Source organism: Pezoporus flaviventris, unplaced genomic scaffold, assembly GCF_033815535.1.
Source record: "Pezoporus flaviventris isolate CSIRO_AGI_PZ_B2104156 unplaced genomic scaffold, CSIRO_AGI_Pfla_v1 ptg000054l, whole genome shotgun sequence".
Taxonomy (NCBI): domain Eukaryota; kingdom Metazoa; phylum Chordata; class Aves; order Psittaciformes; family Psittacidae; genus Pezoporus; species Pezoporus flaviventris.
In genome coordinates, this window is record NW_026892602.1 from 5,631,080 (window position 1) to 5,644,332 (window position 13,253).

General features: G+C 40.0%; 1 protein-coding gene across 2 annotated transcripts; it reads left to right on the top strand.

Moving 5' to 3' along the window:
* Positions 1-4,642: 4,642 nt before the first annotated feature.
* SNX20 (sorting nexin 20) lies at positions 4,643-13,253 on the top strand. 2 transcript variants are annotated; one of them, XM_061469065.1, is made up of 4 exons: positions 4,645-6,142; positions 8,125-8,302; positions 9,930-10,081; positions 12,477-13,253. In XM_061469065.1, exons 2-4 carry the CDS (start codon positions 8,137-8,139, stop codon positions 13,143-13,145), a joined length of 987 nt encoding a protein of 328 aa, XP_061325049.1. In that variant the 5' UTR covers positions 4,645-6,142; positions 8,125-8,136; the 3' UTR covers positions 13,146-13,253. The 2 variants fall into 2 exon arrangements, with proteins under 2 accessions (XP_061325050.1, XP_061325049.1); XM_061469066.1 differs by lacking the exons at positions 8,125-8,302; positions 9,930-10,081 and having other exon boundaries at positions 4,643-6,142.

Sequence of the window (13,253 nt, forward strand, 5' to 3'; positions counted from 1 at the left end):
AACGACCCGACCCCCACCCCGTACACCCATCGGCAACACCCAAAGAACGCCCCCTGCAGCCTCAGAGGGCCCGCCCTCTCGCCCCCTCGGCCTCCCTCAGAACCAATCAAACCGCGCTGCCGCCGGGCATCGCAGCACTATTGGCTAAGAGCGGTGCCAGGTTACAGGGCGATTCGGGAATTTCCACCGCATCAGGCTTGTATGAGCAGCGGTGGGGGGGTCTGCAAGGCACGGTTGGCGGAACGCTTCCGTGTCAGGACGCTGATTGGTCAACTAGAGAGCGAGGGCGGGACGTCGAGAGCTACGGCGGGCCTGATTCGACGGCGCCGGCGCCTGCGTGTGTCCGGTCGCGGTGCTGCCGAGGCCGGTTTTATCCAGCGAACGCGGGCGGCGGGAGGGCTCTTCATTTAAGTGCTTGGCAGCGGTGGCGTTTAAACGTGGAGAGCTCTTCCTTGAGCGGCGAATGGGAGGACAAACGCTGGAACGGAGTGTTGTTCGGCAGGACGGCTGTGTTTAAGCGCTCTATTCATGCTTGCAGCATTTCCAGAAGACAACGTTTATTTTTAGAGATAATTTTTTCAATTATGCAGTCTTCTAAATTGGTGCTTTTAAAGCACCATTCTGTTTTAAATACACTCTGAAAGGGTGTGCTGCTAGAAGTGGGCTTCCTGCAAAGAACCATCCTTGGGAAGGCTACCCCATGTACCTAAGGTGGCTACTATAATGTTGACATACAAATAAACGCTTTCCTCATTTCTTAATATCTTTAACATTGCCTTAATATGCCTTTCTATGTCATTTAGGAATATGTGCAGTTCAGCATCCCAAAGTGAAAAGTGTTCCAGTCAATGCTGTTCCTTACAGATATCTAAGATCTAGAAGGAGTTGGTAAATAGGTCCAACGCACCCTAGGTCGTGGCTGGGTACCCCTCTCTGAGCTGGGAAGCAATGTGTATCACTGTCGCAGCTCTTGGCAAGCAGCTGGGAAGGCACAACATGGGCTTTGGCTGGTGCAGATACGAGCAGGATGGAAAGGATGTGGCCTGTGCATCAGGAACCAGAGGGAGTTGGAAACTCCTGAGGAAACGATGAGATGCCATCTGTTGTAGAATCAGTGCTGATACTAATCATTTTGTTTAGTCACTTAGAGGGAGATTGCATTTTAAAGGCTCAGTTTGGTTTTGAAGAATAAGAAGTAGTGGAAAGCCAATAAGATTAGTACGTGGCGTTTGTTCTCTTTGCAGAAGGGCACCCAGTGGTCCGCGGCAATGCTCTGCTGATCCTCGAGGTGGCTGTCTACCACAGCAGCTGCATTTCACGCTGCTCGTAGCGCTGCCTTTCATCCTACTGCAGAATGCATTAGCATGTCTGCTGTAAATCCTGAATTATAGAATCATAGAGTAGTCAGGGTTGGAAAGGACCTTAATATCATCCAGTTCCACCCCCCCTGCTATGGGTAGGGACACCTCCCGCTAAACCATGCCACCCAAGGCTCTGTCCAACCTGGCGTTGAACACCGCCAGGGATGGAGCATTCACAAGTTCCCTGGGCAACCCATTCCAGTGCCTCACCACCCTAACAGGAAAGAACTTCTTCCTTATATCCAATCTAAACTTCTCCTGTTTAAGTTTTAACCCGTTGCCCCTTGTCCTGTCATTATGTTTACATTTGGGGTATAAATAAATTACACGTGGAATGCAACTCTAAGCGTTGAGTACACCATAATTATAATTGAGAAGAAAAGGGGTCGGAGACTTTAGAAGAATAAAATATCAAAATACTAGATAGGAATGGCTACGTGGAATACCTAATTACTCAAAGCCAACTATTTAAAAACATTTCTCTAGTCCATGTAATTATGTACTTAACTCTCCATGATTTCAACAGGAAAATTATCACAAACCATTTGAAAGTGTCATTCTACAGACAGAGTGGTGCTTGTGAAATGCAGCCCAAGTTCATACCCCACTGACCCATGAGGCTCGTGTGACAGCTCTGTGTCACCAGCAGACCTCTGCTGAAAGCCTGGCCAAGACTTCTGTTTACTCTAAATCTCCTTCATACTCCTGTAGAAGTATAAAGCAGTTTTAGAGTGATAACAGGGCTTTGGCAGCATAAAATGTGCTTGCTAATAGTTCTTTCATGTTGAAAACCCTGTCAGTAACACCAGCACGAGATACTTGCCATTAAACGGTGAATTAGTTTAAACCACACTCGGGTTAAAGGAGACATGTTTTGTAATAATAAAGTTTGGTAAACAAGTTTCACTTCAAATGACACTATACAATTAAACATTATATAAATAACATGGAGCAGAATTTTGTGCTATGACAGAACAGAAATATGGTATTCATTTATCACAGCATCACCCCAAAAGTGCAGACTATTCATGCTGCTTCAAATATGGAGATTGTAGGTATTTATCCAGCTGCATTAATAGAAGAGAGGAAAGGTTCTTGTAGAAGCATCAAAAACAACATTACAGCACTTTCTAAATATTAGTTATGTGGTAAAAGGGGACTTGAATAAATACATTAGGTATTTCTGTCTCCTGTTGTTTCTCATTACCTACAGCACTAATGAATGATGTGGTAAAAGAAATAAGGTTTACTTGCATAGTTTGGGCCCTGACAGGGAAAAGCAGCACAGACTCAGAAGCTGCCCGAAGCTGTATTTCTGAGGACAGAAGCTGAAGAGTATTTTGTAATGTGGGTATTACAGCCTGTCCTGGGTTCAGCAGTAGCAGTCATTTTTCTCCTTCTTGGTGGCTGGTGTAGTGCAGTGTTTTGACTTTCAGCTCGGGAACAGAGCTGATAGCGATGTTTTGGTTTGGCCAAGGACTTTGTGAGCCTCATGCTCTGCCAGGGGGGAGGGGAAGCCAGGAGGAAGCAGAGACAGGACACCTGACCCAAACTGACCAAAGAGGTATTCCATACCACAGCACGTCATGCCCAGGATGTAACTGGGAGGGAGCCGGAAGGGCTGGGAGACTGCAGGGTTGGAGGAGGTATCGGTCGGTGCTTGGTCGGGCTGAGGGGGGGCAAGTTATCGGTCTGCTGGTGCTGAGGTCTTGTATTCTCTTCCCTTGTTATTTCCTTTATCATTATTATCATTGGTGGCAGCAGCAGTGATTTGTGTTATACCTTAGTTACTAAACTGTTCTTATCTCAACCCGTGGGAGTTGCATTCTTTTTGATTCTCCTCTCCGTCCCTCTGGGAGCAGGGGGAGGGAAAGAAGGGGGGGAGTGAGTGAACGAGTTACCTGACTGGGTTTAAACCACAACACAGCCACATTCTTGAGCAAGAATAAGACATTGCTGTGCCTATAATAAAATGCCAATAAAATCTGGCAGTAAACTGCAGTTTGTGTGTAACATTGGTTTATCTCACAATTTTTCAAGCTGATACTGGCTTTGTTTTATATGGTTAAATATCGTTCCTGTCTGCATTTATGTAATCTGTCTGACTGGGAACATGGGAACTGCCCAAATCAGGATATAACTCAAGGCAGGACGTTTTACACTACTGCAGCTGGTTCTTTAACAGTCTAAGCACAAACATGATTTGCAATACATGGCATTGCAAGGCTAGCTCATCTGGTAGCTGGTTACCAGGTTTTGGACAGAGACTTTAAGGTTAGTCTTCCTAAAATGGGTACTTTCATCTTAAATCAGTGTGTAGGATTTAAATCCTATGACAACAACTTCCATGTATCAAGCATTAAGATTTTGACCTTGCCTTGCTCCTATGTTATTGCAGAGCCCTCTTTTTCCACATCCTTTGCCAGATGCATTTTAGCACTGTTCTTTATGTATGCCAAAATCAGTGCTTTCACAGAATACAGACTCTTAGTAAGTCAGTGCATGAGGATCCCTTTTTCATCACTATGACATGGTTTTGCACTAAAATTTACCAGAGTTTTATATATAGTCAGATAAATTGATGGTGTCAGTGCACTTGCTCATCTCCCAGAAGGGTATGCTGCCATTGTGAAAATTCCCCTTTTCCACTTCTTAGCCCTTTACATGGTGTTTCACTGTTGGAAGTGGAACTGAGAATGTAAAAAAGGTACTAGTTACTCATACTGCTAGCAAACATACTGCTAGCAAACACCATTGTGTACTGTATAAGTTTTTTGAATGTGCTAATCAAGTAGACTTTAGGAAGTAAAATGCTGCCGGACTACAGGCACTGGGTCCCAGTGAACAGCTGTTTGGACCAAACCCAGGCTTATGGGAGCAGGGTGAGGAGGAGCAACCTGTGAATGTCATAGCTACTGGGCATGAAAAACCCCTTCAGAAACCAGCTGTGACCATAACAACTAACTTGACTTAGGCAGGCAGAATTCTTGCAGAACCCCCCTGATTTGTAAGTTATTTCATATCAGTCAGCCATACTCATAATAAGGGATTTCACCCTTTTTTTTTTTTTTTAATCATCCAGGTTCATTTGGCTAGGACTTGCTTATTCTGAAATAATTTAGAGATCACACTTGATGTACTAAATGTATACTTTATATACTTTTCTCTTTTAGCTTTATCAAAAGCAGGACAATAGCACTAAGCATCACAAAATAATACATTGCTTTTTGGCAACACATAAATTAACAGATTCAGAATTCAAAGTTCAGAAACATCTGTGAACTGTCAGCATAAGTGGAAAATGCGCTGAAATCCCCCTTAGTTTTTGCTTACAATTGTAACCAAACCCATAAATATAACTTTAAAGGAATGAGACTTAAGCCAGAAACCCATGCTTTGTCTACACTTAAAAGGGTTGGCTGGTATAGCTACACCTTAGAGCTCTATTGGCAAGCACAGATTTCTTTTCTGGTATAACTTAAATCATTTTCTGCATGGAACACACTAAACTGGCTAAAGGACTCTGCCAACACAACAGCATCTACACGAGGGCTTTTGCCAGTGTGGCTGTAGCTGCATGGGAGTGATTTTTCATCTTTCTGACAGCTATTTTGGCAAAACTTCTATATTTAGACTGTATCCAAGTTAAAGTTGGCATTGTTTTATGTTGCAAATAAAGCAGAAGAGATGCATTACCAGTTTATGGGCCTGGTTTTACATTATTTTAAATTGTTTGTTCTGAAGGAATGCGTGGGGCAGGATCCATGTGGTCCTTTGGATGTTTGCCTCCCACATTTGTGTTGCATTAAAATCACTTAGTTTTTCAATGAGTAAGCTTTGGCAATGGGAAACTTACGTTACTAAAAAAAGATCGTGTCCATATTATTCACCCCAGAAATAGCTATTCCAATGCTTCATAGCAAATTTCCAAAGTGAACTGTAAAAAGAAGCATCTGGGCTAAAGGACCTGTGGATTAATGCATCATTCTTCTTCACTCACTTTGCCCTCTTCAACAAAGAGTTTAAGCATAGGATTCATTTTAAGCACACACATAAGCCCATTTCGAATTCAGTAGTCATGTCAGATATGATAATGCTTCTTTTTGAACTTTAATTAAGGAGATATTTGAAATTAATCATGTTTAAGCACTGTGCAGACTCAGGATTTCTGTCAGAACTGCAAGTTTAGATAGAGTGAGGCTATTTATTGTGGTCCCATCTGCATTTTCTATTCTGAACTGGATGCTAAGTCAGTAGTTTAAAGATGTCCCAAGGGGCATATTTTTTCCACATAAGTACATTCACGTATTTGGCTCTTTTTTCCTAACCTCTCTTCCGTTAAGTGTGCTTTTCTGGTTTCAGAAATCCACGCAGAGAAGTTCTCATTGATTTTGTACTTGTGCTTACTGTTGAACTCTTTCCTCTGCCAGACCTCGTGTTTGCAGGTGTAGTCCTGATGCTCGGGTTTGCAAGCCTGCCCTTGCTCCTGGAGCTGCACTGTGGGCAGCAGGCCGTGCCTCACTTGCAGACAGCGCAGGAGCTATTTGAGGCAAATAGGAAATCTCATGCGTAATCAGTCAGCACTGAACCAGTGAGCCAATTGGATGAGGAAGTCTGATTTAATCAAGGCTTCTTCCTTCCTTTTTGTGAAACGCAGAATGTGCCTGTTAGAAGAAAGCACAGACATATTTTTCTGCGCTTTGAAAACGCGAAGCAGGCTTTTTGTGACTTCGCACACACTATGCAGGCACCACAACTGGAAGGTCTTCAGCAGTATCCAGGTGGGTACACTGTGCACTTTGCTTTCTGGCGTTACCTATGACTCAGTGGAGCAGTTGGACTGGCATCTACCCTGAAACGGAACAGGATGAGTTTCTGTTCAGAGTAAAACTGTGTCATTTGTTTCAGGGGTTTTGAATTGTTTTTTAGTATATATATATATATATATATATATATATATATATATATGTAAAAATAAATTGAAACTTAGTTAAAAGAGCTTACAATGATTTTTAGTTGTAAAACTGAAACCGTTTCTATGAAGTACAGGTAGTTTTCAAGACATATATTCAAGGCAGAAGACTTGTGTATCATAATGTTCACTTCTGCATTCTTTTGTTTACAAGTGTGTTGTGTTTCTCTGGTAAATCATGTTTTAAAGATGTGTTTATATAGAGAGATATGAATACATATTTTATGTATATAAAGTTATGCGTATGTAAAATGATACATATTTTCAGAATAAATACAGTTGTGCTTATGAGGTTATACCACCTTCATACAAAGAGTTGTAGTTTAAAATTGGCCATTTTCAGATATCTTATTTAATCTACTATATTTAATATTATCTTTACATGAAAAATGAATATTTGCAAGTTTATGCTCTTGGGATAAACTGTCATGGTTTTCCAAAGACTGAGCAGTTAGACAATAAGTGCTACTCTTCATGTTCAGAACGAAGATCTTAAGAAGGACTGGAAGAACAGTGAGAACTTTTAATTTCTAGTCCAAAGTCCAAAATTAAGGGCTTCCATGGTGCTCTTATTAAGGAGGATGACATTTCTGTACTTGCTTATCCAAGTTGGGCAAAGGAAGAAGGGTTTCTGTTAGAGGAAAGTGGTTTGCATTTCCATTATTTCCAGTGGGGAAAGTAATTGCTTTTCATTGTGTGGCCTTGCAGTCTGCCAGAAATCAATATGCCTGCTGAAGAGGTTTCCTCACCTTTGTATCCAGCATTGCATAACTGTGTGGTAGAAAAGTGGAGGCCAGATGCTATGTAGCAACATCCCTGTACTAAACCCTCTCATTACTCAATAGCCTCTGCTTGGGCATTAATTTTACATCTATAGCAGGGAGACTTGTTTTTTAAAAAGGTAGTTTGTTTTGTCATTTGATTTTCACCCTTTGGCTGAATTATGAGCAACATTTCTTTCATACTAACTATTTCTTTCATACTAACTTTCAACACTACCCCAGCAAAGAGTATACTGTGTTAAGTATTTTATCAGCATGTGGTAAAATAGTAGTCCTATCATATCAGAACAGGAATATAGATCTACTACAAGCACAGTATGTAAGTTAAAAGGACAAGTAATGGGAAAATGCTTCTGTACAATAATTAGAAAACTCAGTTCTCCTTCCATCTAGCCATTGTCAGATTCAATTATTTTGTTTTCATAGCACAGAGACAGATCTCTGGAGAGAACTTGAAACTGTGAAATATGAAAAAAATATTATACTGTAGTAGATATTGCCCTTTTTTTGTCCTACAAGTTGTGATTAAGAACAGATGACAAGTTTTGGAGAGTTAGAAACAGTGAATCCTAGCAGTGTAAAGGGACCAGGCTGCTAGTTATACTAATTATCTCCAAGATTTATCTGAGATTTATCTGAGCTCATACTTGCAAGCTTAAGGGCAAAATACAGGTAGAAAAAAATCTGCCCCCACTGAAGTGTATACCAAAATTCTCATAGATAAGAATGGAGTTCTGCACCTCATCTTATTCAACATAACTTACATTTTTCATGTTTAATTTTAATTTTCCAAGGAGATATCTAAACACTTTCAGTGGTAATGGTAATAGAAATGGTTTTTCTCTGGTACCTATTTAGATATTTCTATTTATTACTTTAGTTTTTGTGAATGTGCAGTTGCCCTCCTACAAGTTCACAGAGACCAATGAGTAAGTCAGTAAAAAAAGATTGCCAGTCTGGATGCTCTAAAGGCAGGCTACTAAGAAATGTCATTTTTGTAATCTTTCAGTGATAGCTTGCGATGGACCAAGACTCGCACTGCGCAGCAGAAAGGGAACTGTTGGAAGCTGTAAACAGGATTACTATGTTTTCTACCACAAGTCCATCTGATAAAGAGCAAAATCAACCCCAAGCTGAAATTTCATGTCAAGTGAGAAAAGAAAACCCAGAAAAAGATGACCTGCAAGGTTGACGCTACCCTTTAATTTTATTTTTCATGTAGCTATTTATGCCATTAATCTTTTCTATTAAAAACTTTGCTTCATATATCTGTAGTCCAGATTTACGCTGCTATACTTCACTGAAAATAAGCCTTAATTGAACTTGGTCAAATAATGTGGCAGTAGTGAAACAGATGCACATCCTGGTGTATATATACACACACAGAACTTTCCTTTTCAATCCCTTACACATAAAATGTATTCCAGATTTAATTTACACACCAGGGATCAAAATGGTGATTATCAGATGGCGTGTCTCAGGAGTGAACTTTCTGCATGTCACAAAATCTGAACTTCTTGACAGTGTCAGCAAGGATACCAAGACTGAAGCTAATCTCAAGCAGTAGTCTCTCACATACCCTATGGAGAGTCAGCATTGAACATTCACTATGCCTAAGATTGCTGACATCTGTTATTAAATAAAATGTTACGTATAATCCAAAATATATATCATCTCATCAAGATTTTCAGCCTGCAAAGATGTCATAAACACCCCCTCCTTTAGGAAAATATATGCTTCATAGAGATTGAGCCAAACCCCAAAGGCCTCCATAATTGAAACTGTATGACCAAATGATTAAGAATATGTAAAATTGGGGCCAGTAAAGGAGTACTGCGGTGCCTTTACAATTCTATTGCTGCATCAGATTGTTATCTTCCCATTCATTTGTGGTCATTCAGATCCATTAACTGAATGTTAGATATATTGCAGACTGACTTCAGCTGACTACATTGGCAGAGACATTATTAATTTGAAGTTGGGACGGGTGTACCCACAGAAATACAAACATCCCATTTTTTTAATCCACTTTCCTAGCACATACACCACCTGATGAAAACTGTTGTGAGTAGATTTCAAAGACAGAAAATCACCCTTTTGAAAAACTGCAACGAATTCCCCCGTAAGCAAAGTCTTCAACCAGCTGTCCTACATTTTTATATATGCATGTGTCTATATGTTTGTGTGTGTGTCTGTGAGGGGAGAGAGAGAGGAAGGAAAGGAGGTATATAAAATATTTGTGGCTGAACTGTGTCATCAGCTTAGCTACAAAATAAGAAGAAATGAGAATTCTTCCTTTGGCTGAGCTGGATATCCAAGTTTCTCCTGTCAGCTTAGGACATTTGTGTGTTCTCAGTTTTCACCCATTACTGCACAAGCCCAATATCTGAATAGACTCAGTGTTTGAATATATGCACTGTATTATCTCCTGCTTTTAGCAACAAAGAAGCCCAGAGAAACATCTGATTCAGAAGACTGAGTCAGCGTTTCTTAGGGCTACTTTTGGGAAGGTGAAGCCTACCTCCTGCTCAGACTGTGCCCAAGCTTACAACCTAGACGTTCAATAATTTTTGTCAGTAACTTTTCTATTACTTTGCATTCTGCAGACTATTTAGTGTCTTTCAAAATGTCAGACCACAATAACTTTCCTCAAAGAATCTGGACCTGTCTTTATTAGCAGTGAAATCGCTTATTTTATCAGTCTTTAGGTCTTGCAGCAGCAGAAATTCTAGCCTTTCCTTTCACAATAAATGCATAAGTTTTGTTTCCAACTGCAAAGGTTATAATCTGAAATACTAAATTTATTGGTTTTAGATTCCAGTGTATCCCTAAGTCCCAACTCTTCAATGACCACTAAGGAGCTTCAGGAATATTGGAGGAATGAAAACCGCCAGTGCAAACAAGTCAAGCTTGTTTTTGAAATCCCATCAACCAGAATTGTAGAGCATCATTTATCTAAATATGTGGTAAGCTAAAAAATGAATATGTAAGAAGATCATTAGTTTTTATTCACTCTACAGGGGTCTGCACAGCACACAGCATGCTTCACTACATGAAAGCCTTACTGAGGGCCAAGTTTTGCAAGCTGTGATCATACTGAGTAGAAAGAACTTGTTATCACTGATCTTATGGGCATAACTGATGGAATCTGCCTCTAAAATACCCCTCTGACAACCAGTTCACAGTATCTGCAGCAGTGGAAATGTGATATCATGTGAATTAGTCTCTTGAGTGTCCTTAACACCTGGAGGTTTGTCAACCTAGAGGAAATTCACACAAGTATAAAAATATCAGTATAGTTGCACTTCCACTGTAGCAGCTGCATTGCATTTGTATAAATTCATCATCAGAGATTTATCTTAGCACAAGTGCAAAATTCTTTGAAGTTGACAAAGTCTAAGACATCCTCCAGCTAGGTTGCTTAGGATCATTCCTCTTACCTATATAGAGCTCCATTACATGGCACATTTCTGTCATATTTTTAAGGTGAAGCATGAGTATGAGGGACAGAACAACAGAACAAGTTGTATTTTTGTATCTTTACTCACAGTACGGACACTTGTTTTTTATTTCTGGTTCTGCTCCTGGCCTGCAGCGGGACTGAAGGGACTACAGCAAGTCTCCTTCAGTACTCTTGTGAAATAGAGATGTTTTCCTTGTTTGCAAGGACCTCTGAGATCTGTAGATGAAAAATGCTAAGAATCTTACCAGTTTCTGATACGGGGTTGTGCAGCTTGGTAGAATATGGAGCAGGTAAAAGCTTGGGAGACTGTCCTAAGACCTTGTTGCATGCTATACATGCCTACTTAGGTGCTGCCATACTTACACACACTCAATAGTATCTAGCTTGGTGAATAGTTAAAAATTATATTAGTATAACTATATGAGAACAAGAGTATGATTCAGTATACGTGCAAGTAGTTAGACTTAGCCATACGTTACATGCCTAGGCAAAGATATGTACATTACAACAAAATTGAGCCTATTTGAATGATTATCTAACTAAATGGTATTTCGGCCCTCTTTCATGCATACTCCACAAAGAAAAGAACAAGTACTTGTAAATTATTTACTTAGCTGCCCTTGATAAAATGATAGCTTAAAAAATTGCTCTTATCATTGTTTTCGATATGCATCACGCATATATATACTTTTCAGCAGGGAGTAGGAAAAAGTGTAGGAAAATGTCACAGTGCTTACAAATGAAAAGACCTCAAAGAAGTCAGCTCAAATTTAGAAACCTTTCAAGGAGCACCTGTAAAGATCATTTATGAAGATTAAAAGAGAGAATTTCTTTTTAAGGAAAAGCAAGGAAGGGAATCAGACAGAGAATAATGCTGATACTGGTTTGCAGTCTTCAACAGTAGCAAAGGAAACAAATGGCATGAGTACAATGGCTCCAGGTTTTGTATAATTTAATGAGAGCAAGGTCAAGTTGAATATGAACCTGGTCATTGTCTTGAAGCCAGCAAGGTCAACAGTCCATGTCCTTAGCTGGTGTGCAGTGATGTAGTTAAGCGGCCCTCAGTGGAGCTCCACTGGTTTACACACATCAAGGATCTGGCCCTTCCTTAGCATCATTGTGCTTGCATCAGAACCAGAAGAGAATCTATTTGTACATCACATAACACACAATTTTATTTTGCATCAATTTTTCTAATATCACATTTATTATTGTCATTTTAAGGGTAGTGAAGAGCTGAGGAAGACATACTCTTGAGTACTGTTAATGTGGGACAGCTTTTCTGTTAGCGAAGGGTTTTGGATGACAAACAGATTGCTGTAGAAATGTCACTCTTTTTCATTATTTATATGCCAAGTAAGTTTTGAATAACAGGACAATGATTTAAAAGGGAGAAAAGGCTTTAGAGTTGCTCCATCTTATTATTGCACACACCAAACATTACTGCCAAATACTCCCTCTTCTTCCACAGCTTTAATAATACCCCCAGATCCCTAGAAATGTCTGATACAAACTGCATTTCTGAGTATTACAACCAATGTAAAGTAGATTATATTCAATATTAAGTCTGGGAAATCCATTCAGTTCACTGTAGATGATTGATTGCAGCAGCTATGGCTGTTATAAACAAAATTCAGCTACAGAAATGCTTTGTAAATGGCTTTACTTGTGTCAGCCTGCTGCTAATTCACTGTTCCCAGCACCTTGCCGGATGGGATCTTTTAGTGCATTACAACTTACTTACATGCTAAGGCTAAATTTGGTGACAAAAGTATAGCACAACAGGAGGAGGGAATTATTAATTTGATGGCTGCAGATTTTTAAAGCAGACAAAATCTGAGTGCACTGGGGCAACAGTGGTCCATCTCATGCTTGTTTTTCTGTTTCATTGCGTTTAGATGTATAAAATCATCATTCTGCAAACAGGGAGTTTTGACAGCAACAAGTCTGTAATTGAGCGCCGTTACTCAGATTTCGAGAAACTGCACAGAAATCTGCTGGAGGATTTTAGTGAAGAAATGGAAGATGTGACCTTTCCCAAAAAAACTCTGACAGGGAACTTCACAGAAGAAATAATCAATGAGAGAAAATTAGCCTTCAAGGACTACCTGAGACTTCTATATTCTATGAAATATATCAGAAGATCAAAAAAATTTATTGATTTTTTAACAAGGCCAGAGCTTCAGGAAGCATATGGGTGCCTGCGGGGTGGCCAGTACACCAAAGCTTTGGAAATCCTTTTAGAAGTCATTGGTCTGCAGGCAAGGCTGACAAGAGGCAGCCCTGTCTCAATTGTCCCTACTCTCTGTGCCATAGTGGTGTGCCACAAGGACCTGGAAAACCCAGCAAGTGCCTTTGAATATGGAGAAAAAGCTCTGTCGCATCTTTGTGTACATACTAGCCACAAGTATTACATTCCATTGTTAGAAACAATGATCACTCTGGCATATGAACTTGGCAAGGATTTTCTGTCTTTGCAAGAAAAACTGGAAGAATGGAAGGCAAAAAAGGATCCTATTCGTATTTTTACCCTGAAAGAACTTGCAGTTCGCGAGTATGTACAATGAACACAAGAAACAATTTCTTTAAAGAGCAAAGCTGTCAACTTCTTTTCCCGGATGCAAGCTTTTGAAAGAATAAGAACTGGAAATCACCTGTTTGGGTAACATAATATT